This window comes from Andrographis paniculata, unplaced genomic scaffold (genome assembly GCF_009805555.1).
Source record: "Andrographis paniculata isolate CXL003 unplaced genomic scaffold, ASM980555v1 Contig65END, whole genome shotgun sequence".
NCBI lineage: Eukaryota > Viridiplantae > Streptophyta > Magnoliopsida > Lamiales > Acanthaceae > Andrographis > Andrographis paniculata.
In genome coordinates this window covers 2,626,047-2,651,574 of record NW_026137601.1, presented here as the reverse complement: position 1 = coordinate 2,651,574, position 25,528 = coordinate 2,626,047, and the positions used below count along the sequence as shown (strand labels likewise).

Sequence of the window (25,528 nt, the reverse complement as noted above, 5' to 3'; positions counted from 1 at the left end):
CCGACCAACCGACCAATCTAGATACATAATTGGTCGCCAGATCAAAAGACTCACTGGTCGCCCCATCAAACGACCACTATTTGGTCTCTTCAATCGTCTGACCTATCAACAGACCTTTCTTCGCCCGACTTCCTTTTTCGACCGACCCCCATAGCAGCCAACCTTTGTATCAACCGACCCATTTATCCGACTGCGGATAATCCGACCTGCTTGCCCGACCGCGGACTATCTGACTTGCTTATCTGATTGAGAACCAACCGACTGAGAACCCACCGACTGACTCTGGATACCTTATTATTATTATTATTATTATTATTGTGCGTAACAAGTTTCAAATGCATTTCTTTATATATCATAGCATTAGAATATTGTAACTAAGTTATTGGGTTAGAGAAAACGTTACGATCTACAAAATGATATCAATATCAATATATTTTGTACAAATAAATCACTACAAAATAGCAAATAGAATTGAAAAAACACAAATCTCAAGAACACCCAATATATTCAATATAATAAACAACGTGGGGGTTTATTAACAAATTTAGTCATACTTGCCCACAATATTACCGGTACATACGACTGATGTAAAGATACACTGAATATTAAAGATAATTTAGTAAAAGCAGGTAGTCATCCGTATAACTTCTCCATGTATATATGTTTCAAGATATAAACATATAAAATAAGTAAGATAAATAAAAATAAAATTTTAATACTATAATATATTTAAATATAAATATACAAATAAATACCTATAAATTAATATATATTTAATAAATACATAAATAAACAAACCCTATCCCCAATCCAAGCCGCCGTCCTTTCTCCTTCCTCCTCCTCTTTGCTTTTTTTCTTTTTCTTTTTTTCTTCTTCTCGGCGTCGCCTTTCATCCGAAGACGAACTCCGCCGCCGCCGCCGCCCGTTGAAATATCCGGTGAGTTGTTCTTTCTTTTTTTTTCTCTCCTTTTCTTCTTTCTTTCTTCAATATCCCTCTTATTGTCCCTCTACTCAAGCTTCCATTTATCTCTAAAATCGAGTATGTTGTAATTTTTTTTCTCATTTCTTTTTTCATTTTTGTTTCCGTCTTCAGCTTCTTCTGCCGGCGGTCGCCGGTCGCCATTGCCGCCGCTGCTACTTCAGACTATTTTGGCCAACATTTTTCAGTGGCGAAATTAGCCAAATTTATAATTCAGATATTTAATAAAAATAATAATAATATTAACAAATAAACGTGTTGCAGATAGACTGGTTAGATTGAATAAGCCTTCGACAACCAGATATCTCGTCTTTCTCCCTCACCCCCTTCCTTTCCCCTTCGCTTTTAAACAAAAGCATCGTTTCTATGGCGGCGGTGGCGACCTTCTCTCCCGCCGCCGTGCGCCTCCTCAAAAGCTTCTCTTCCGTCGCTCCATCCTTCTTCTACAAACGTAACACCAGGCCCGCCACTCCCTCACATCTCTTTTCCTCCGCAGCCCTCTCCCGCCAACGCCATACCTTCTGCACCGCCAATGTTGTCAGTACTGAACCCAATGGTTTGGAAACCGGTGCTAAAATCCGCGAATTTCGAAAGAAACTGAAGATTGCGGACATCAAAGGAGGCCCTGATCAGGGGTTAGATCGGCTGGGAGAGAATCTTGTGGTCCAGGGATGGGTTAGAACGCTCAGAGTGCAGAGCAGTGTGACTTTCATCGAGGCAAGCCTTTGAATTGAATTAATTTCTTGTTTGGGGATATCTTTTCTTGAATTAATTTTTATTTTTATTTTTGCACGTGTTCATTGGTGTAACCTTGTCTGCTGAGTAGGTTAATGATGGTTCTTGCCTTTCAAACATGCAATGCGTGATGAGTTTTGACGCCCAAGGTTATGACCAGGTGCTCACACCACATGCATTCCTTCGTATTTCTCTTGTCTCTGCACAATTTGGTTCTCACTTTCTGTTTATGCCTGATTTTGGGTGCTAATGGCTGCTCATCTGCATCAGAATTGATGCAAAGTCTTTCTAGTTAAACTGTAATGGTTCTGATATCAGCATTGCTAACACCTTGATGTTTCCTTCCATGTGTATCAGACATCTAAATTTATTTGCGTGTCTGTGTTTTCCCCTGTTAACACATGATGTTATATGCCCAAACTGGCATTACCCATAAATGAATTTTATAAGTAACATGGGTTTTTGTGTCTAAATCTGTTGTGTGGCTTCTGCATTTATATTTATGTTGTATCAGATTGTTCAATTCCTGTTTTCTGTTCTTTTTTATATGTTTATCGTATCTCCATTTTTCTATCTGACAAGAACTTCAATGTAGTTGGCTATGATCATTCTATGTATGAACACTTCCTAATAGGTGGAGAATGGTGTAATATCAAATGGTGCTTCCATATGGATACAAGGGACTATTGTGGCCAGTCAAGGAATGAAGCAGAAAATAGAATTGAAGGTTGAAAAACTTGTAATGGTATGCATCACTTTGCAAATCAACTATTTTGCATGTGGTCTAATTACACAATTATCATTACTTGACTTGCTTTATCTCAATACCTGTGTGGCGTATTTGTGTGATTGCTAACATCAAGTACCATTCAAGTGCATAACATCATATCACTAGAAGAATGCAAGTAATTTTTATTTCTTTTATTAAAAAATCTTTAATGATAAATTATCTTTTGTTTAACATGCTCAATTTTCTTGTAGGTAGGTAAAAGTGATCCTTCTTTTCCTATCCAGAAGAAAAGGGTCAGCAGAGAATTTTTAAGAACCAAAGCACATCTTCGTCCTAGAACCAATACATTTGGCGCGGTAGGATTCTTCCTCTTTTATTTTCGTAATAGTAATAATTCTAACAATTCGCTCCTAATTTCTAGATGGATGCATTTGAATTGTGACAGATGTATTTCCTATACTCTATTAGTGTGACTTGATATCATTTAGTCATTTTGTTCCAAATATGCTACCAGTATGCATGTTTTTTGCAAGTATGAACTGTTATTTATTTCACACTTGTTTTAGGTTTCACGCGTGAGGAGTGCTTTGTCTTTTGCAACACACAGGTTTTTTCAAGAAAATGGATTTGTTTGGGTCTCAAACCCGATCATTACTGCTTCAGATTGTGAAGGAGCTGGTGAACAATTTTGTGTAACAACTTTGGTACGAATTTTGTCAAATTGTAAACTCTACTTGAAATCTTTCTCAAATTTACATTTCTCAATCACTTGTGTACACCTTATAATGCTGCAAGTTAAAATCATAGTCTTTTTGTATTCATGCTCAAGCATAATGGCATTAGGTGTGGGTTAGAACTTACATATCTTTTCCCTCATATAAAGGTTTGATCCTGTTTGGCTGGGTAGTGCTCCAATTATTTTTTAAAAGTTACCCATTGCCATCTGTTTTAATGTTTAATACTCCGTCCACAGATGATCTTTTTTTTTTTCTTTTTAATCCGTCCCAAATCCTTTCTATTTTTGGTAAATATAAAAATTTTAATCATACTTAACAAATATAAATAATTTTAATTAAATTTCAAACCCGACTCATTCAAAATCTCTTTATTTCTATCCCTCTCCTCAATAAACAAATATTTTTATATATATTTAAAACTCCTCAGTTTTTAATAAAATTAGTTTATATTAATTATAGATAAATAAATATATTTTTTCTATTTATTTTGATTGTATAAAATTTTATTCTCTACAAAATAATATACATTTTTACATCCACACCCTAAGTACCCGTCATTCAATCTGCCCACTTCGCATTTCAATGCATCAGCATATCTGAATTATTATTCATGAACCACTAATTTGTCTTTTCATGCCCAATATATTATCATATTTATATCACAAATTGCATGTTTAATCTGTATTATCTGTAGTGAGATCACCTCTATCAATTCAGAAATTTTATTGCACAAAGTTGTTAATAATTGCATAGTCTTGCCCCTAGAAAGATTCCAAATTCCAGGGAAGCCTCAGAATCTCCAGTGAATGCCATCCCAGCAACAAAGAATGGTTTAATTGATTGGTCCAAGGTAACACTCACTTATTTTTATTTGGAATGAACCTTCATATGTGCAATGTTACTAAATGGGACTAGCTTGTGTCTGCATCTCTTTTTTCTCTCATCCACCCTACCAATTTCTTTTGCAAGAAAAGAAAATGAAGACTGTTTAGAATGCAGTCGAACACAATTATGAAAATTATACTCCATTTGTAGTTTATATACCCTTCCGCAAATTGCAAGGTGGGTTTATACTTCCTGATCTTATCGATCATCCTTTATATTTACAATCGAACTTAGGCACATAAAGTACCTTTCTCTCTAGCAATGCAAATCATTTGATCTCAGTTGTCCTTATTCATTATGTTTTTTATACTTTAAGCATTCTTTCAGCAGATGTAGAGTTAGGTTTTGACAGTCTGGCATCCATGGTTAGAGTTGTTTAAGAATATATTCTTGCATATATTAAGCTGCTACTCAAGTCCTATGGTTGGTGTTTGACGTTATGGACCAACACTAGACACTTTACAACGTTTCTTAATTATGAGAATATTATGACATGTATTTCCTTTAATGTTTTATTTACCAGGACTTCTTTGGAAAACCCGCATATCTGACAGTATCTGGACAACTTAATGCTGAAACATATGCTACTGCTCTTACTGATGTATGTATGATTCTTATTTATCAGATCAATACAATTAACCTCTTTATCATCGGCATTCGCAGTTTAAACTTATTATGTGTAATTGGCCATCTGACAGGTATATACTTTTGGTCCTACATTTAGAGCAGAAAATTCTAACACTTCCCGGCACTTAGCTGAATTTTGGGTACACTTCCTTAGTGTTTGTTTGCATAAAGGCTTCAATAACTTATATACTTTTCTATACATTATATTCTCCATAGATTTCATACTTGAAATATCTTTTTCATGAACTGTATGAGCTTGGCTACAATCTCAATTTCCATTCTCTTTTTGCAAGATGATTGAACCAGAACTTGCATTTGCTGATTTAGAAGATGACATGTCTTGTGCAACTGCTTATCTCCAGTATGTGGTATGTTCTTCAGAGATCTATTGCTTGTATCTTGTGTTTTTTAATTATGTTCTGTTGACTGGAATCATAGTCATTATATTATTGCATGCTTGAAAGGTGCGGTACATTCTTGAGCACTGCAAGGAAGATATGGATTTTTTCAATACCTGGATTGAGAAAGGAATCATTGCCCGGCTGAGTGTACGGATTCTAAGCCTTGTTTTGGTTCAGTCTATAATCTAATTAGGCTTGTTTGAAGTGAATGCTAAAGCTTTTTCTTGATTCAGGATTTTATACTGTGACCCTCTCTATTATACCTTTTATTCTTAGATGTTGGTCCCTTCAATCATTTACTTTCCAGGATGTTGTGGAGAAAGAAATTGTCCAATTGTCATACACTGATGCAATTCAACTTGTTATGAAATCCCAGAAGACATTTGAATATCCGGTAATGATCTTCTCTTGATATGCTACCTTATGCAGGTTCTTTCTTGCAACTTTGATGACTGGACGTTAAAACTTACATAAGACAACAAATGAATTGGATGCTTCATATGTTTTTTTTTTTTATCAATAAATAATTCCACCTGGGGAAAGTGGTTCGAATAATGAAAAATTAAGGGAAATCAGATGCTATTTAGTTGTTTTGAGATTTTCACATTGGCCTTTTTTGTCATCTGAGGAAATCAGTAAATTATATCTCCAATTCTTGCTTGAATAAAATTTGGGCCAATATTATATAGTTTCCTTTTTCTAGTTGCCAAACTTGGGTTTAGGTGTGATCTTTATAATATTTTAAAAGATGTTGGGAGTAAAAATTTACTAGCCTGGCATTTTCCACGTGCCACTTGATATCATATTCCTAATTACAATATTCCTTGGTGTAATTGCTCCTTATGGATGAAAGCGATATCTAGGTTTTACTTGTTGATGCTTTAATGATAGGTAACATGGGGATGTGATTTGCAAAGTGAACACGAACGCTATATCACTGAGGAGGTGTTCCGTGGAAGCCCAGTAATTATAAGAGATTATCCCAAGGCAAGAAGATTCTATAGTAGGTTAAATCTGCTGTAAATGATTTTCAATTATGAATGCTGACTGCATTTCATTGATTAAATAAATCACAGGAAATCAAGGCATTCTACATGCGAGAAAATGATGATGGGAAGACTGTTGCAGCCATGGATATGTTGGTTCCTCGGGTAAATCACCATTTGCACTCACTCTAGTTCTGTTTCCCACCATGATCTCTGATGTTGTTGTGCAGGTGGGGGAACTGATTGGTGGAAGCCAAAGAGAAGAACGGCTTGATTATTTGGAGCAGCGCATGGCCAACTTGGGTCTCGACACGGGGAGTTATTGGTGGTATCTTGACCTCCGGCGATATGGTTCAGGTTAGGCTAGGCAGAAAGAAGTATAAGTTGTTATATGTAAACTCCAACACACCTGATCTGACCTGACTTCTTGGTTGCTTCACAATGACAGTTCCACATGCGGGATTTGGATTAGGGTTTGAGAGGCTTGTACAATTTGCGACTGGAATTGATAATATAAGAGATGTGATACCTTTCCCTCGGGCTCCTGGCTCAGCTGAATTTTGAATTTGAAGTGTTTATTATTCTCCTCACTGGATCATCATCAAGATTGTGTCTTGTCTCAAGTGGAAGCTTGAGCCAGGTTGAGGTACACCTGTCAGACCATTGAGTGGGTGCTGTACGTTGGTAATAATAGTGGTAATTATAACTATATTCAAACTTTGATCGGCTGTAACAATACATACAAGGAATAAAATTAGTACATTATTTGCATCTCCAAGCAAATGACATAAATTAGGCAGTAGGCACCACAATTGTTTCAGACTGGAAATGAAGGAATAAAAATACATGTATAACATAATACAAATACATAATCTTTGTAATAATTAATAAATTATATACCACACTGATTTCATTACAAAATATTTTAGCAAAACACAAACAAAAATTCCAGTAGGTCTGATTAAGAATTTTGTATTTATTAGAAAAAAAAAATAGACTTTAAGTTATTTGTCACGAAATTAGTGCCACTATAAATAACATAAAAATCATTCTATTTTTAGGTGTACCGATTTTTATTACTATAATTTTTTTACACACAAGAGGCATTTGTACCCTACTTTGAGCACTAGTTTTTGCTAGTAAAATTGTTGCCATGAATACTTTTTGTTACTCACGCTTTGTAGTCAAAATTCACAACAAAATCGATAAAAGAAAATGATATTTTGTACTAAATGAGCATTTGTTACGGATTACTGATACTAAAATTTATTTATATTTAATTGTAATTAATACGAAAATATAAAAGAATGAATAGTGATTTTTTTGTTTCTTTTATTAAAAAAAAAGTGTAAACAAGTACAAACTCATGCTTAAATTTATTTAAAACTCTTATATATTTTAGAAAATTTGAGTGATTGAATACTTAGTTATAATAGTTTTAGATATTTATAAAAAAAAAAAAAAAATTCTAAGAATTAAGTTATGACAATTGGTTCATAGTTGTGACAAATATAAATGCCTATAAATCAAATGATCAATATAACACATATATAAAAACAATAATATATTTATAAATTTTTATATAATAAAAACTATTTAACCTGAAATTAAAATAAATTATACTTTGTTATTGTAAATTTTAATTTTTGTTATTTTTATTGATTAGAAACTATTAATGCAGTAAAAAAATCAAAGAAGGAAAAAAATATTCCATTATTGTAAAAAAATGAATTTATGTTACCAAAAAATATTAGAAAAATTCAAAAATAAATTTAGGATAAATTTAATTTATTCGAATAATTAAAACAAATAAAGTTATAACTTACTAATGCAAAATATTCTAGATTCCAATGCTCTACCACTACTGTATTATGGATAAAAAAAGTACTACCTAAAAAATATACAAAATAAATATTTTATTAAATATATATTTTTTTCATAAATACTCTTATTTTATTTTACATTACTAAAATATTATTCCACTATTTTAACTGTACACTATAATTAAAATATTATTATTTGTTAAACAATGTATCGAAAGTAAATATTTACTATCTATATGGATGGAGTATACTTTAACAAAAATAACGACCGGCGGTTCACGTTACGTATAATGTTGAAAGTTAAAACCGAGATTGAAAAATCGGCTCCGGCTTGTTGGCGGTCCGGTTTGAACTTGAACCTCCGGTTTGGACCGGGTTGGCAACTCTGTAAACGATGTGTACACTGACTGCACTGTAGTGTATTATTATGCATAGCGTGTGTGTGCTTGCCAAGAAAAAGGCGGGAGTGGCTTGAAACCCTGCGGCTTGCTCCATTCGAACTGGAAGAACGATTTGCAGCAGTTCTTTTTCTGCAAATTTAAATGGGTATAAAGGTATATTTATTTTGCCGTTGGATTGTTCAACTGATTATGTTTGCTTCCCTTTACCATTCTTCGGTTGATTTGTGTCTTTCCCAAATTTTTACTAGGGTTTAACGAAGCTATTGGCTGACAATGCGCCCAAAGCAATGAAAGAGCAGAAATTTGAGAGCTATTTTGGCCGAAAGATCGCAATTGATGCCAGTATGAGCATATATCAATTCCTTGTGCGTAATTCAATCTCCCTCCCTTTATGATTGCGTCCTAGATACTGGGATCACTTGAAAAAAATTAAAGTTCTTTTCGGTAGATGATAGTGTGTTTGCAATTTTGAAGATGCATTTGTCAAAATAAATTTGTTGTTCTTGCTTTAGATTTTAGACTATCGGTGGATATGGTAATAGCCAGAAGCAAGTGGTGCTTCTCATGGAACTAATACCTATTTGATTGATATTTGCAGATTGTTGTTGGAAGAACCGGCACCGAAATGCTTACAAATGAAGCTGGTGAAGTGACTAGGTATTCAATCTCTACTTGTTCGCTGTTTGTATTTTCTTTTTTGAAATGAGTAGTCATTTTAGGCTTTCTTTTTCTATTCTGAAACCAGGGGCATGAAATAAAGTTTTCTCTGTGCTTCTTTTTTATTTCTTATTAATATTGAAGGTAAATTAATTTCTATCCAATGGATAATGATTAATCAGACTTGATTATTTGCTGAGACCCTCATACTCATGCAAGTTCATAGAGCATCAATCTATTTGTAAATTCTTTATAAATATACTTTCTAAGTGGCATTCGGGTAGTGATTTATAAATGTATCCTTGTTTTTATGATTATTTTCAGGAGAATAAAGTGTGGTAGTTTCTCTACTTAATTTTACTTTGTGCCTTATTGTCAATGCGAACTTCCTTTCTAATTGATGCCATTGCTGATCTTCTCTTCTATATTTGGTGCTCTGCAGTCATTTGCAAGGGATGTTCACAAGGACTATCAGGCTTTTGGAAGCAGGAATCAAACCGGTGTAATTTGTTGCTTACCTTGCTTACTTCTGCAGCTTGTGTCATGTTTTGAAATTTATTTGTGCCTGTCTAAGTGCATTAAACTTTTTTTTTTTACATTAGATATGTTTTTGATGGGAAGCCTCCTGATCTGAAGAAACAAGAACTTGCAAAACGGTACCTAATGCATTGTTTCTGCTAGTCTTTGCATATTCAGTTACTGATCTTGGATTGTTTATTTTTAACCTTTTTTTTTTTTTCCTTCTCCTTTCTTTCTTTCCTTCTCCTTGCTCTTCTTGTAAATGTAGGTACTCGAAAAGAGCTGATGCTACTGAGGACTTAAGTGAAGCTCTAGAGGTTGAGTATTTGTGAGCATATCAAGAGATAGACCATTGCACTTTCTAATAGCTTATTTGTCCTCTCCCATCAACCCAAGTGGTTCCTCATTTATTTCATTATATGGATAACTCTATGCGAGACTTCTTTTTGTGCTGCAGACTGGAAACAAGGAGGATATTGAAAAGTTTAGCAAGAGAACAGTAAAGGTAAGCTTTTATGGTTTTATACATTGACCCCCTTAATGGGCGGTTCTCATTGACTTTGTTGAAACAAGCGTTAATGTGTTGAGTCTTCTAAATAAATACAATTCATGGACAAATTTCTGAGTTACATCGGTTTGACATGTATATATCAACATGGAGGAAGAGTGAACATAGGGTTCAAGAAATAGAATAATTATGTGAAGTTTGGTTTGAAATTTTCTAATAACCTCCAATCACCCATGTTTTGGTTCCTAGTAAGGAAACGACACCTTTTAGGGTTTTTAGTCCTGTTTGGTCCTAAAGGAGTGCTTTACAATGCTAAATTTATCAAAGGGAATTTTGTCTTTCATCCAGTCAAATTTGGCCAGCATGCTAGACCTTGAGGCAAATGTTCCTCAACAACTCTGCTTGGCATGAATATTAAATGGGTCAAGCATGTCTTGTTATAGCGGGAAAGATACATTCTGTTACTCACAATCTTAATATGATTTGGTTTCTTTAGTTCTTGTGTTTAGTGGCTCAATACATATGAGCTACATGTTTTAGAAGTAATTATCAGCACCACCTTTTAAATACACAGGTTACAAAGCAACACAATGAAGAGTGCAAGAAGCTTCTTAGACTTATGGGAGTGCCAGTGATTGAGGTATTGCCAAAGGTTATTTTATGAAATTCCAATATTTTCTTCTGACCTGGGGAAAAGGTAAAATCTTTATATATTTCTGTTAAATATTGCTTGGTAACTTGTTCAGGCACCTTGTGAAGCAGAGGCACAGTGTGCTGCACTTTGCAAAGCAGGAAAGGTATTTATGCATATTGTGGTGCTTATCTTATTAGATGATTTCTTTGGCACGTGTGATTAATGTTTCCGATGATTCAGAAATGGTTGGTTGAAGTTTACTTACATATTAGGTTTATGCTGTTGCATCTGAGGACATGGATTCCCTAACATTTGGAGCACCAAGGTTTCTGCGTCATTTAATGGATCCTAGTTCAAAAAAGATCCCAGTGATGGAATTTGAAGTCTCAAAGGTATAGGAAATAATTGCTCTATTTTATGTGTTCTTTCTGATGCATGATTCATTGCAGGTTCTGGAGGAATTGGACCTTACAATGGACCAATTTATAGATCTTTGCATTCTCTCTGGTTGTGATTACTGTGACAGTATTCGAGGTAATATTTGCTTTTATGAACTTTCTTTTTTTTTTCCTTGTAATTTCTTTGCTGGAAACTTAATCTAGTTGACATAATAACTTCAACTTCAGTACATCCTTTCATGCTGCTCCAAATCATGCTAGCTCTATTTATTTCTCAGGCATTGGAGGACTGACTGCTTTGAAGTTGATTCGCCAACATGGCTCTATTGAGAACATCATAGAAAATATCAATAAAGAAAGGTGCTTCATACTGTACAAATTGCTAAACTCAAGTTATTATAGTTGCAATGGAGGATGTGCAATTGCATTTTTGTTTTTTTGATTGCACGGAATAGGAGTAAATATTAGCTCTTTTTACCCTGTTTTATGTACAAATTCTAAAATGATGTGTACTAATTTTCAGAAGCCTGAGTGATTATTATTGAAATAAATAAATTACTGTCTGGCTTCATTATATGTTGTTCCCTTGGGCTTTTGTGATCTACAGTTATATAGCCTTTGAATGGCCTACTCCACATGGTATCTCCTTGTCACTCCGACTACTAGGATTATTGTAGTTTGTAAGCTATAATCTATTGTTCATGATGTAGTTTCACTGGAGATTCATGAAAAGAGCTACATTAGAAATTATCTGTTCGGACAAGCCATGTTTGATAAAATCTACGTTCACAAGCTCTTTCGATATCTTACCGGTTATTGGTATCTGTTACGATTACATTTCATTACTTTATTCTGGCAGATACCAAATTCCTGAGGATTGGCCATATCAAGAGGCTCGGAGGCTCTTTAAGGAACCGTCAGTTCTCAGTGACGATGATCAACTGGAGCTTAAATGGTCTCCCCCAGATGACGAAGTAATTCAAAGCCCTATTTACTTGATTTTTCTTAGATTACTGTTTGATGTTCTATTCATTATACTTTTCTCCTTCAGGGGTTGTTAAACTTCTTGGCAGCCGAGAATGGGTTTAACAGTGACAGAATAACAAAGGCATGCTCCAATTTCATATTTTCCTGACTTCATTCCCCTCACTCCCATAATGAAGATCACATTGATACATTTTTATCTGATGACTATTACATGTTTAGGCAATTGAAAAGATCAAGGCAGCCAAGAACAAATCCTCCCAGGGCCGGTACGATTTTCTTGTGTGTTAAATATTGAATGGAAATATTCACCTTGATAAGTTCTCTCACTGTTTCTACCTGAACAGGTTAGAATCATTTTTCAAACCCGTTGCAAATACAGCAGCACCTCTTAAAAGAAAGGTCTGACCTTTTCGCTTCACACTAAAACTCTTTCTAGTGTCTACTCGTTTATCCTTGGATTGAATATTTCAACTATCGCTTCATTTTCATTGTATAACCTTCAGTAGTGATGGCAGGCTGTGTAGTTACACGACAAATCCAACATGGATTCACTGAATCGATTTTGCATATGACTGCCTAATTGTTGTTCATAAGAATCATCCTTCTTGTATCATGATCTGTATATGGAGATCATTTCTAACTGTGACTCGATTGCAGGAGGCTAGCGAGAAGGCTGAGAAGGGACCGGCCAACAAGAAGAAAAAGGGCGGTGGAGGCCGGAAGAAGTAGTCACTTCTGGCTTCAGTCAGTCCTTACTATTGCAGGTGAAGCTGAAGTTGAAGTTGAAATTAAAGTTTGGTGTTTTTTTTTGTAGAAGTTGGTTCAGTTAGTGTGATCTGTAAGTTTTACATTTTTGTGATCCTATGCAACTCATGCAAATCCCTGGATTTTTTCTATTTTTACACTCTTTATTTATTTATTAAAACAGATTGTGCACAATTTATTTATTTATTTATTTTTATGATGTGGAACGACAAATCAAGTCAGATTAGGTCTCGGTCACAAGTCCAATCTCCATACTCCAAGCCCACAACTTATTTTTATTTTTTTTATAAAGAATGGGGCAAACAAAAAGAAAGAGACAGAATCTAAAGCCAATATTATGAGGATCGAATAAAATTATTCTTGTTGATTTCTTAATTTTATTATTATTTTTGGTCTAAGGAACATCCCATATAGGAATTTGTGATAAAATTTGTTAAGTGAGTGTATATGATAAATTAATTATCGTGAATATAAAAATATTTTTGAATTATGAGGAAAAAACATTTAAAGGTCTTTTTAAATTTAAATTTAATTCTTACTATATAATTAATAGAATTTTAATTTTAAAAATTGTATTTTAGTAATTTTTTTATAAAGTATTATTACTTGAAAGAAGATTTAAATACAAAATGCAAATCAAATGGAGTCAACCATTATTAGGTTTGTCAATTAATCACGTCAACATATGGTTCTTTTCCTTTCACGTAAGAAATTATTTATTTGTTTTTTTTTTATTTTAAATCAAAATTATTATATTCTGTCTTCAAAATTTATATATATACTTGATCGAACATTAATTTTAATAAAGTTGAATTAAAATAGAATTTTTTTATAGTAAAAAAAAATAAAAATAATAATACTAGTATTTTTACTGAATGAACATATGAATATGTTTTTTGTGATGATATAAAAGAATATAAGTTTAGATAACGGAGAAAATACAGTTTTTTTATAAAAATATACTTTTAATTTAACTTAGTAAAATACTAGTATATATTTAAAATTCTATTTGAATTAAAATTTAAATAAATAATAATAGTAATTGCGGATCAACCAATACTATTTTGGATAATTGCAGTCGACCCGTACTCTTTATTATTATTCAAAATAGCCTCAATAACTTCTACTATATTGCGAAATCAACCTTGAACCTTTCTGTATTTCCTTTTCCCCCCAAAACAGTAGTGTCATTCCTTCGGTGCATTTTTCAACTGCCCAGCATCGACTCCACTCCATTCTTGAATGGGAATCGCCGTTTCTCTAATTTGATTTTGCTATCCCACGAGGGTATTGCCAAACCCAGCAATGAAGAGCAATTCTTGGCGGCAGAAAGAGCTCATATTTCTCGTTCTTTACGCTCTCGTTTTCTACATAGTTGTCATTCGTCGCTCTCTCCGCCTTTCCCACGGTACAATTATATTTTGTGTACTTATTGATGTGCTTGGGCTGTCATTTCTGATCTACTACTGAATTTATATTCGTGGCTTAATTGTAATCGCAGATCATTACGCCAAGCTTAATGGTTTACGCGCCGGCTGGATTGCTGGTCGACTTAACGTATATTTTTCAGCTCATGATATTACTGACTGTTAAATTTGAGCAGTAATCTATATTATACTTGATGGAACAGGTTATGTGTTGTTCATTATAGGCTTTTATTAAGCTCAACTAGTTTGAAAATGGATGAATGGATTTTGAAGGGTGGAATGTTCGAACTGGGGGTGAAAGTAGATGTATAGGATGAAAATCAACTCATTGCATCCGTTTCTTGTTAATTGATGTCATATTAATTATTGTTTTTGTTATGTAGAAGGCATTCATCTATTCAATTCAAATGGTCTGTCCAACATATTTTGGTTTTCACGGTATTTCTTGGTATTGTTTTGGTGCAGGACATCTCTGATTCCCAATGGAGAAATTTTAGGGGAAACATAACAATACTCTCTGTAGTTTTCGGGATCTTTACGTCGATTGCAAATGTGCTTAGAAAAGTATTTTGTTTGAAAGCGAATGGGATGTCTATGGTCTGGCTTTTGATTTCTTTGGCTTATCTGTCTTATCTGCACGAAGCCTGGTAAATGCAGAGAATTTTCTTATGCTTTGCGCCAGCTTTAATGGTTTGTTTAATGATTTTTCCCTTTTTTGTCTCTCTGGCAGCATCATATTCGTCATCTGTATTGCTTCAGCTAATTTTTTCCTTGTGAAGGTGTGATTACTTCAAGTTTGATGTCTCTTCTATTTAATTGACACTGAATGTCTATTGTGTTTTTGCATACATTTGCTCAATGAAACTGTAATGAGACTAATAGCACTTGTCTTATTTAATAATAGTGTGATATTATTGGGTCCTCTTTGGTAATGCAGATTTTGCACTTGCAGGTTATGGGATCGATTATGTGAAGACTTAATGTGCTTTGATTTAATTGGAAAGACATTTATTAATATGCTCACGTTCCTGTTTGCACTGAGTTCAATTTTTTTTTTCTTATCACTGAATATACTTATGATTGTACCTCTTGGTCTTCTAATGTTTAATGTTTACCAGATACTTGTTTTTGCAGATATTGGGAGGGACAAAATGCTTCTCAATCGTGCTTTGGGGTTTTAACTTATCATTTCTTGTATGCAATCGTATTTATGAGGGATATCAATTCTCCAGTTTTGGGTAAGGATTTTTGGGCCTCTGACATTACATCACATGTTCTTTTTCAACCCTGAATATCGATTATCAAGTTTCTGTTGATTTTGGTGTTGTGAAAGCTGGGCTTACTTGGATAATTTTCGAGGCACCTTCAGATGGCATATCTGTTTTAACTTTGGTATGATTTATCCTTGATGAAGAAGCTTTATAGTTCTGTTGTTATCAGACCATAATCTAGGACTGCTATTATATCACATCATTCAAGGGGCTTTTACTATCTTATGATTAAATAATTTATTTTTGATTCAGTACAGGAAAGAACACATATAACAAATCTCGTAACACAAATGGCTGGTGATAATAACTAATGAGTTTGACCAAAACTCAGAAGCAGATGCAATACCTACTATAAATGCTTTCTATAGGTTGAATTTTTCCTGGTTGTCATCGTACCAATATATTCACTTTATATCAGTAGAAATGAGCCTCACCTAGTAGCAATTACATGTGCCCACAGTACTAACTACAACTAATTGCTTTAATAACCTACATTCGGCATAAAGCACAAGTATCAGCATTGAATATTTGTTATCTATTTTTCCTTCATTTTCATTTGCAGTTGTTCTGCGAATGATAAGCTTTGGGTATGACTACCATTGGGCTGATCAATGTCATCGTATTGATGAAGAGGTATGACTTATGGTGTCGTTTTGCTGGCAGTATTCATACATGGGTTATAATTGAACATGATTGGTATCTTGCCTACATTTTTTTGACGTAATGACAAATTAACGAATGAAACTCTATTTTTCATACACTTTATTTTGTAATAATATTGTATCAAACTGGTAGGACAATGTTAAGACATCTATTTGTTCTTTTATATTTGTGTGTGTATATATATATATATATATATATATATATAAAAGAATTAATAGTTTATTGTCTGTGACAGAAGCATATTCAGCGTTGCAGCTATTGCTCATCAAGCAAGACATGCTATCTGCTCTTACAGGTGAACTACTGCTGTAGTTTGTAATACCATGGCTAGCTATATGCATGTAGCTCAACAATTTTCTAAATTTTGAGTTTTCATGATCACCTTTATCACTATATTTTCCAGGAGAGAAGAGTTGCAAACGACAAGTTCACATTTCCAATTTACTTGTCGTATTTGTTCTATGCACCTCTTTACATTGCTGGACCGATTATCAGCTTCAATGCATTTGCTTCACAGGTTTGGTATGCCTATAAGTTGTTATTTCTTTCCTCATGAAACCAATACGAACACACACACACACACACACATTTGTACCATGATACCTTGAACAATCAACTGTTTTGTGAAAAAAATGCCAATATTTCATGACATGGGATAAACAGTATGTTATGCTGAATGCAAGTATGTTAGAGTAATTTTGATTGGATACATCCTCAATACACTTGCTACACTTTTATTTTTTCTTATTTCTTATTTAATAACATTCCCAAGTTAATAACAGCTGTCTACTTCACATTATCCATGTATATATATTCTGTAGACTATGATTTTGCTAAAAGAACTTTCAAAATGACTTTTCATGGGTTGCAACAGTTGGATTCACCCCAGAACATGTACTCATCCCGAGAAGTGGCTTTGTATGGGATTCGTTGGGTTTTTAGTCTTTTCCTAATGGAATTGATGACCCATTTCTTCTACTATAATGCCTTTGCTATTAGGTGGGTGAGAGTATTTAACGATATAGCTTATGAGCTGATATTCTTTAAATGGGTAATACTGCTCTTCAACTTTTACAAGTTTCTGGTTAATTTGTTACTTGCAGTGGTATGTGGAGGCAACTGTCTCCCATGGATGTCTTCATTATTGGTTATGGGGTAAGTGAAGGTGATTAATGTTCTCTTGTTCTCGTACAACTCAAAATAGTTCTAAATCTTTTATTCTTCACATGGTTTTTCACATAATACATAGCTGATAATGGAGTCCTTATAGGTGTGAACTTGAACAGAAAAATCTAATTATAATGATGTGTTCACAGTAAAAACTTGGTTCCAGGCCTGGATCAATTGTGTTTCGAAAATAAATCTTGTCCGAAAACCCTTTCTGACATTAGAAATATAGTTTGGGATTGAAAACTAAAATAGCAACAGCTTTGGCCTTCCTTCAGGCTAATCTTACTGTGCTAAGTGTCCCCATGCATCGCAAAATCCTACCATTCATAATTCTTGTAGCAGGGATATTTTTCTATATTAATCTTCTCTGCCATATTCATGAAATTAAAAATTGAACTCCAAGTTAAGAACACTGATCAGTTCTCTGTTCTATATCATGGCTTCCCTGATGCTGTAAGAAAATAATAAATTTTTCTGAATAGCTTTAGTTGTGCATTTTAACTTGAACAACTTTTTGAACCAAGCACGAACTCAATGTCTGATCATAACCTTCCAAATGAATGTTTTGGGTGGATATTTTCTTGTTTCACGGGTTTAATAACTCAACTCGGCGATGTATTGATCTGTACAGGTTCTAAACTTCATGTGGCTGAAATTTTTTCTGATGTGGCGCTACTTCCGATTCTGGTCGCTGGTATGTTGTGACACAATTACTTCAATTTTTTGTTCAAGTTTTCCTTGTTTTGCTGTAATTATTATAGAAGAATTGTTTTGAGTCCTAAAACACACCTGTAGGTTAATGGCATTGTGGCTCCTGAGAATATGCCAAAGTGTGTGAACAACTGCCACAACTTGGAAAATTTTTGGAAAAATTGGCATGCTTCATTCAACAAATGGCTTGTTAGGTATATGCATTACATTTTTTTCCCTCTTACTTTCTGTTTGTTTTTGCAATATGTGAAACTAAATTTCTCTGGCTGATTGTTTTATTAGGTATATATATATACCTCTTGGGGGTTCTCACAAGAAAATACTGAACGTTTGGGTAATCTTCACCTTTGTTGCTGTCTGGCATGACTTAGAGTGGTAATGGTGGCTTCTCTGAGCTATTCCCTGGAAAATGGCTTTTATATCTCTGTTACGGTACTTGCGGTCCAGTTGTTAATGGCCCGGTTCCTCAATTTCAGGAAGCTTCTTTCTTGGGCTTGGTTGACATGTATATTTTTCATTCCTGAAATGCTTCTAAAATCAGCAGCGAATGCCTTTCAGGTATCTCGTGATTCAATACCATTTTCTATTCTTGCCCACATAACGAAATTAATTATCTTGGCATGTATCATCTAGATGGACATTTAGTCCAGTCTAGAATTTGTGAAATGGAAACATCTTCCATACTATTTCCTTAAGGAAATTGACTCAGCTGAATTGTGACTCTAAATCGAAAAAATTTTATTTAGCCCTCTCATTCTTTTACAGGTTAAAGGTGCTTCTGGGGAATTTTTTTTCCGTGAACTTAGTGCTATAGCTGGTGCAGTAACTATAACCTGTTTAATGGTAATTCTTTTTCCATATCATCACTAAAATTGCAATGCTGGAGATCCTTTTATTGTTGTTTAATATTTTTGAAAATTTTGGCTATGTATGGAACAATGCTGTAGTTTTTCCTAACTTGTACTTATCAACAATTTGAAGTTGAAGATGGTTTAAGAATCAGATTTACCATGATTCTGAAAGGTTCTATCAGTTCTCTAGTTGTGATGGGCAATACAGAAACGTATGATAATCTTATGATTGATTGAAAGCTATACCGCTGCAGGTTGCCAATCTTGTAGGATTTGTAATTGGGCCATCCGGCATTAATTGGTTGGTTTCTGTCTTCCTCAAAAGAGAAGGTATGCTCTTCTATTTTAGCCTCATTTGTACCGTTAATGCTGCAGATAGCTTAAAAACATGAGCTTTGCAGGTTTGCCCACACTTGGCTGGTTGTTACTTTCGTTTTATATTGGAACCAAGGTATACAGCGTTACATATATGTTTTTAAACCTTTACATCCTTTCTGCATTACAATTTGACCTATAAAGTCAAATGTGCAGCTTATGTTTCACATCTCTGATGCCAAGCAACGGAAGGACCAGAGAAATCGATAACATCAAGGTCTTCACTTTGTCTAGCTTCATATCTTCTTATGAGCAAGTTCAATGATGTGTAAGAATGATTTCGACAAGTATCTCTTATTCTGAGTATAGCCAACACCACCGAAGATTATATGCTAATTTAGTATTTTTACTTTAAAGACTCTGCAGGTGCTGACATGACATGAATGCGCACTATGTTACTTTCTTGAGACTCTGGTTTTTGACATTCCGTTGGAATACAGTGGACAGGTCTGTTAACATAGAAATCAGGTACTTATTATTGGTGGAACGGGAATGGAAATTTATATGCGATCGCTCATTGCTGCTCATCGATTAATATTCATTGCATTGCATTGCATTGCATCTTATCTTAAGAGAGTTTGGTATGATGGCGTTGTTTATTATAGTGAGTCGTTTTAAGAGTAGAATAGAATGAGATATGGTTCTGCCAGGTAAGGTTGCTTTGGAGACACTGATCCACATAGAATTTCCTCATCTAAAACTTACTTCATTTGGAATGAATTCTTGGACATCCCTTTGAAGAATTGTCTGTCTCTATATATCCCTATCATCGTAAGCAGCAATTTGTTATGTTATCATGTCGTCATCATTGTCCTTGTTCTTTCCTGAAATCAATGGACAGCTCGTTCTTGTTAGCTTGATCTGATCTTTTGTGGTTTTTCTTCTGCAACATACATATATACATCAGAATACCATGTTTGTTCAACTTGTATCCTTTTTGGGACATTATTTATGTTGGTTTGCTGCTTTAAGGTTTTCCAAATATGTATATATATGTGATTTAGATTAGGGTTTGATACCTCATTGACTTGGGGAGTGGATCTGCATCTGAATTTGAATTTATCCACATCCTTAATTAAAATAATTAGATTTAAAATAATCTATTACTTTCACCTATCACATATCCCAAAACCAATGCTCCTTTCTAAGCCCAAGGACAGGACAGCTCATTCATAATATAATGACATGTAATGCAATCCAATAAATTTAATTTCAATACAAGAAAAATGTTGATATAGATATGAATTGTTGGTACACAACATTTGTTATATTAATTGGAGCAAATCAAGTTGATGCTAATTGATTTCCAATCAACACATCTCCCATGTAGGTAAGGTATGTACAATTTGTTACATACCAAATAATAATGGTAACAATAATAAAATGAATTGAGGTGAGATGTAAAAATGAAATGGAGTGCAACTTACCTTACTTAAGCTTAGGTTAGCTGCTTATTACCTTACCTTACCTTAGAGCCTACGTCTACTCTACGCTGCGACGACGCCTCTTTTGTTTTTATTTTTCTTACAAATCTCATTTCCTTCTTTCTTTACACCCCAACAACTTATTATTATTATTATTAATAAAAGAAATAAAGAAACAGGACAGGAGGGTGGTCAGGTCTGAGGTGAACCCAAGTGATGAATGCAGTGCTATAAATAAATGGCTTTGTTCTTACTCTCATCATCATCATCTTATAAATACACACCACCACTCGCCACCCACCTTCCTCTCTCTCTCTCTCTCTCTCTCTCTCTCTCTCTAAAAAAAACACATATTACCCATCATCACTCCCATTGATCTTTGAATCTTTGGTTTTATTTATTTGTTTAGTCGTCTCGTCGTCGTCGTCCTCCAAATCCAATCTCAAGTCTCTCAACTAAGCTTCTTTCTTCTTCTTCCTCTTCTTTCTTTACTTTACTTTACTTTACGAATCATAATAATTACCTCCTTTTCCTCTTCACTCACTCAACTACTCATCATTTTATTTCAATTCATTGCAATTCCTCCGCTTCCCTTTTCAACCATGGCTTTGACTGCTGCCTGTAAACTACTTGTGGTACTCATGACGATGACGATGGTGAGTTTAGTTCGCGCTGATCCAGATTTGCTTCAAGATATTTGTGTTGCTGATCTCAACTCTGGTATCTCTCTCTCTCTCTCTCTCTCTCTCTCTCTCTACATTATTATTATTATTATTATTACTACTACTACTTTGCATTTCTTCTGATTTTCATACTTGTGTGTGTGTGTGCGTGTTCTTGTCGATTTGTGCAAAACCCCTTTTTGATCTAATAAGATTTGTGCAAGTGTCGCCAATTTTGAAATCGTGTCTACTCTGATGCTGACTTTTCTTCTTCTTCTTCTTCTTCTCTCTCTTACTAACGTATATGTTGAGTGTCCTCCTCATTGCCGGAATTGAATTCACATTACATTTTATTGAATTTATTGCCTGCCGTCACTCTCTCGATTTTATTTCAATTTTCCATTACCTATTATCTACTCTACTCAACTGTCTATTATTATTTAGATCCTACCCTACCCTAAATATTCATTTATTTTTCTTCTCATCAATTATTGATGATTTATTTATGACTCGGGAGTTCACCAAAATTGTTGAGAAATTAATACTCTACTACTGATTCTATATTTCAAAGATAAATATAATATGTGCATACGAATATTGTGTGTTAACGAGACGAGACAGAAGATTCGATCCGCTCTCAAACCTTCCTCATAATTGCTAATTACTACTACTCTGTTCAACTTTTAACGTTTTTATTTATTTTTTGTATTCATCTTTTAATACTAATTATTATATTAAAAAATGCTTAGCATTTATACGATATTATATAATAATATTTTTAATATTAAAGAGAAATAATCTATCTTTCATTGTATTTTTTTTTTTAAAAAAAAACAGCCATAAAAGTGAACGGGTTCCCCTGCAAGTCAAATGCGACGGCGGAGGACTTCTTCTCCGACGTCCTTGCGAAGCCCGGCGCCACCAACAACTCCGCCGGTTCTCTGGTCACCGGCGCCAACGTCCAGAAAATTCCAGGCCTGAACACCCTCGGAGTTTCCCTGTCCCGCATCGACTACGCCCCCGGCGGCCTCAACCCGCCGCACACCCACCCACGCGCCACCGAGGTGGTCTTCGTCCTCGAAGGCGAGCTCGACGTCGGATTCATCACCACCGGCAATGTCCTCTTCTCAAAGCACATCAAGAAGGGCGAAATCTTCGTCTTCCCCAAAGGCTTAGTCCACTTTCAGAAGAACAACGGCAAAACCCCCGCCGCCGTCATCGCCGCCTTCAACAGCCAGCTTCCGGGGACGCAGTCCATCGCAACCACCCTCTTCGCGGCGGCGCCGCCGGTGCCGGACGATGTGCTCGCTAAGGCGTTCCATATCGGGACGAAGCAGGTGGAGAAGATGAAGTCCAGATTTGCTCCCAAAAATTGAAAATACAAATGAATGGGAATTGATTTAATTATTAAATTGGGTCCGTCTGGTTTGGTTGAATTTATTTTATTTATGAGCGGAAAATAAAATGAAATTTGTGTCGTTGATGATTTTCTGTGATGATGATGGGCAGGACAAATAAGATTTATGAAATCTCTTCCTTTCAATACAGCTTGTCGGGTGTTCCTTGTATCACATCTACGTGTCGCGTGTCATTGAGCTAATATTTTTATATTTGTATTATATTTTCATATTCACCATAGTTCAAACGTAACGAAAAGTATATTTTTTAAATGAAAATTTAAATCAATAATATACTGTCTCTTTTGTAATGTACTCCCTCCTTTCTTTATCCATTTTTTTTTCAAGTATATTTATATTATATTAATATATAATAAAAATGATATAAAAATATAATATTTGTATAATCTATATTATAAATTGTGAGAGTATTGTAATTTTAGAAAGATACAAGAAAAATGGATTAGGAGACAAACCAATTATAGAAGAATGAATAATTTGTCGAAGAACGAAAAATGATACTCCCTCCATCCAACAAGAAAGTTGTCATTGACTTTTTGTTTGTTGATATTTGAATATTAATTATGATATCAACACTTAGTACAAATCAAGAAAAGAAAACAAAAATATGTTTATTAGTCTCTTATAATACATATACAATGAATAATTTATTTAAATATAAAGATATTTTTAATGTTAAATACAATGCAATAATTTATTTAAATATAAAGATATTTTTAATGTTAAATACGATACAAAATCAAATGATAACCTTCTTGCGGACGTACCTAATATAAAAGAACAAAACAAAAATGCATTCAACCCCCCTAAAAGATAACACACAAAATTAAGACACCCTCAAATTTGATGATATTTAATTACAATACACATTAAGCATGTAAATTGATAAGTAATTATTACTATTTTTATTTTCGAAGTTCGATTTTTTTATTAAAATAATATTTATTATAAAATTTTATAAAAGAAAAAATAAGCTTTTTTTTTTGTTTTTTTAAATTTTTTCCCCTGAAAATACAAGAAGAACAAACCCAATCTTACAAGTATTTATTGGTTATAATTATACAATATATCAAATATTAATACTTCCAATCCAAAATATAAACATTATTAAAGTAAATCATATAATTTGATTGTCTACTTTTATTTTATTCAGCAACACATTCGATACTTTACCTATGTTATTTAAGAAAACAACATACAAAATTACATATTAACATAATACACTGACTAATCTCAACATAAAATTGCATGTTAGACGTAACATCACAGTCCCAATATCCATAAACCATAAAATTTCCATACACCTAACAAAATATCACCAGTTTGTTCATTAATCAATTTTGTTGAATCATATGACACAGGCAAAGAATATAATTCCAAATGGGAGAAATTTCTTGCAGCCTTCATTTGCAAAACATTTCAACAAATTAAAGCAGTCATAATCAATTTAAGTAATTAACAAGCACACGCAACGATTATCAATAGGACAAATAACCTTTCCATTTATGAATTATGATACTTGAGTTTATCAACAACTCCTAGCTTATTTTCTACACTAAACTTTGTCATACTATTATACTTTTCAAAAATAGACTCAAATATTCCACAAACCAAAACAAAACTGCCCCAATTACAAAAAATATAAATAAAATAAAAATGAATTGAATTGAATGTATACACACACATACATACACATGTAAAAGAAAATGTTTCATTATTTAATGCTACTCAGTAACATAAGCACTTTTTTATTTTATTTTACACAACACAATATCAAAAACACACAGCACAGAAAAATACTTTAAAATATAGTAACATCTTTCTCTATCTTACTTTTAAAACAGAAAGATATTAACAAATCATTAGCTACATGAAACATCACCTAATTCTCTACTATAAATAAAGGAGTTTATTTCACCAAATCACTAACCAAAATAAAGCCCCACAAATCCATTCACTTTTGCTTTCGTCCTTATTCTGCTCAATCACCGGTAAAATGACAATTTTTACAAAAATAACATTTCACCATATATCTATCTTCTATTCAAACACCACACTTCATACCTATTTTTCAGGAAAATAACAGAAAAACAAATCAAATCCAAATTTTAAACAATCAAAGCACAAGTAAACACATAAACAAATTAATTTCCAGCTGCAAGAGATTCCTTTTCGCGCATAGGAAACATAAACAACTAACCTGAGGATTAGGGATGGTCTTTACTAATATACTAATAGCATGAGTTTGAAAGAGCACAAACGTGGCATTATTATTATTATTATTATTATTATTATTATTATTGTATATCTCATATATTAATTTGGTTATGAAAAACAGCAACTTTTCTCTGGTCCCAAAAGAGAGGTGCCCATACTCTCTTTCAGAACGGCTATAGGATATTCCCACTGACAAATAGAGTTAATGCAATGAAGCAGCAGAAAGAATAAGTTCACTATCATAGAACTGCACCTAGAAGAAATTAATAATCATGTTTCACAACTAATATGAGCCTAATCTAAGGAAAATTATTAAAAGTGATGTGGGTGTAACGTAATAATAGATTATTATTAGCTGTAATGATAGATAGATTGATTTCAGATAAAATAGATTAGTGGGGCTTAGTTGGTTCACCAACTCCATTTGTCAACATTATCAACAAAGTGTCTTTTCTCAATTTACATAAGAAGCTTTTTCCCTCTCTCTACAAGAATGAAACCAAACTAGTATAGACAAGCTCAGCTTCTATGTCCTACCAAAACAAGAGTATGATAATAGCATTTTCC

The 25,528-nt window shown here is 33.7% G+C and overlaps 4 protein-coding genes across 7 annotated transcripts; all 4 read left to right on the top strand.

Moving 5' to 3' along the window:
• The first annotated feature begins 791 nt into the window (after positions 1–791).
• LOC127262266 (asparagine--tRNA ligase, chloroplastic/mitochondrial) lies at positions 792–6,851 on the top strand. Its single transcript, XM_051290879.1, has 16 exons — positions 792–937; positions 1,094–1,696; positions 1,806–1,874; positions 2,349–2,459; positions 2,696–2,800; positions 3,011–3,148; positions 3,951–4,031; positions 4,590–4,667; positions 4,765–4,833; positions 4,987–5,061; positions 5,158–5,241; positions 5,402–5,488; positions 5,986–6,081; positions 6,171–6,245; positions 6,311–6,437; positions 6,529–6,851. The coding sequence occupies exons 2-16, from the start codon at positions 1,346–1,348 to the stop codon at positions 6,642–6,644; spliced, it is 1,662 nt and encodes a 553-aa protein (XP_051146836.1). The 5' UTR covers positions 792–937; positions 1,094–1,345; the 3' UTR covers positions 6,645–6,851.
• Positions 6,852–8,336: 1,485 nt separating this feature from the next.
• LOC127261979 (flap endonuclease 1) lies at positions 8,337–12,954 on the top strand. The gene is made up of 17 exons (XM_051290429.1): positions 8,337–8,457; positions 8,553–8,669; positions 8,903–8,961; positions 9,404–9,463; positions 9,564–9,621; positions 9,753–9,797; positions 9,938–9,985; positions 10,563–10,628; positions 10,735–10,785; positions 10,895–11,014; positions 11,072–11,156; positions 11,299–11,380; positions 11,880–11,994; positions 12,072–12,128; positions 12,227–12,273; positions 12,352–12,406; positions 12,665–12,954. The coding sequence occupies exons 1-17, from the start codon at positions 8,446–8,448 to the stop codon at positions 12,734–12,736; spliced, it is 1,149 nt and encodes a 382-aa protein (XP_051146386.1). The 5' UTR covers positions 8,337–8,445; the 3' UTR covers positions 12,737–12,954.
• A 992-nt stretch (positions 12,955–13,946) lies between these two features.
• On the top strand, positions 13,947–20,230 carry LOC127262259 (membrane-bound O-acyltransferase gup1). Of its 4 annotated transcripts, none has more exons than XR_007841104.1 (20): positions 13,947–14,180; positions 14,274–14,329; positions 14,665–14,846; positions 14,930–14,978; positions 15,334–15,437; positions 15,533–15,591; positions 16,033–16,103; positions 16,369–16,428; positions 16,537–16,650; positions 17,008–17,132; positions 17,237–17,288; positions 17,935–17,997; positions 18,099–18,208; positions 18,297–18,389; positions 18,491–18,572; positions 18,780–18,857; positions 19,120–19,195; positions 19,267–19,316; positions 19,397–19,508; positions 19,607–20,230. XR_007841104.1 is itself a non-coding variant. In XM_051290870.1 (20 exons), exons 1-19 carry the CDS (start codon positions 14,078–14,080, stop codon positions 19,448–19,450), a joined length of 1,581 nt encoding a protein of 526 aa, XP_051146827.1. In that variant the 5' UTR covers positions 13,947–14,077; the 3' UTR covers positions 19,451–19,457; positions 19,607–20,230. The 4 variants fall into 4 exon arrangements, 2 of the variants coding, with proteins under 2 accessions (XP_051146827.1, XP_051146825.1); XR_007841103.1 differs by having other exon boundaries at positions 19,598–20,229; XM_051290870.1 differs by having other exon boundaries at positions 19,397–19,457.
• A 683-nt stretch (positions 20,231–20,913) lies between these two features.
• Positions 20,914–22,959, top strand: LOC127262260 (rhicadhesin receptor-like). Its single transcript, XM_051290871.1, has 2 exons — positions 20,914–21,384; positions 22,164–22,959. Exons 1-2 carry the CDS (start codon positions 21,267–21,269, stop codon positions 22,700–22,702), a joined length of 657 nt encoding a protein of 218 aa, XP_051146828.1. The 5' UTR covers positions 20,914–21,266; the 3' UTR covers positions 22,703–22,959.
• The last annotated feature ends 2,569 nt before the right edge of the window (positions 22,960–25,528 follow it).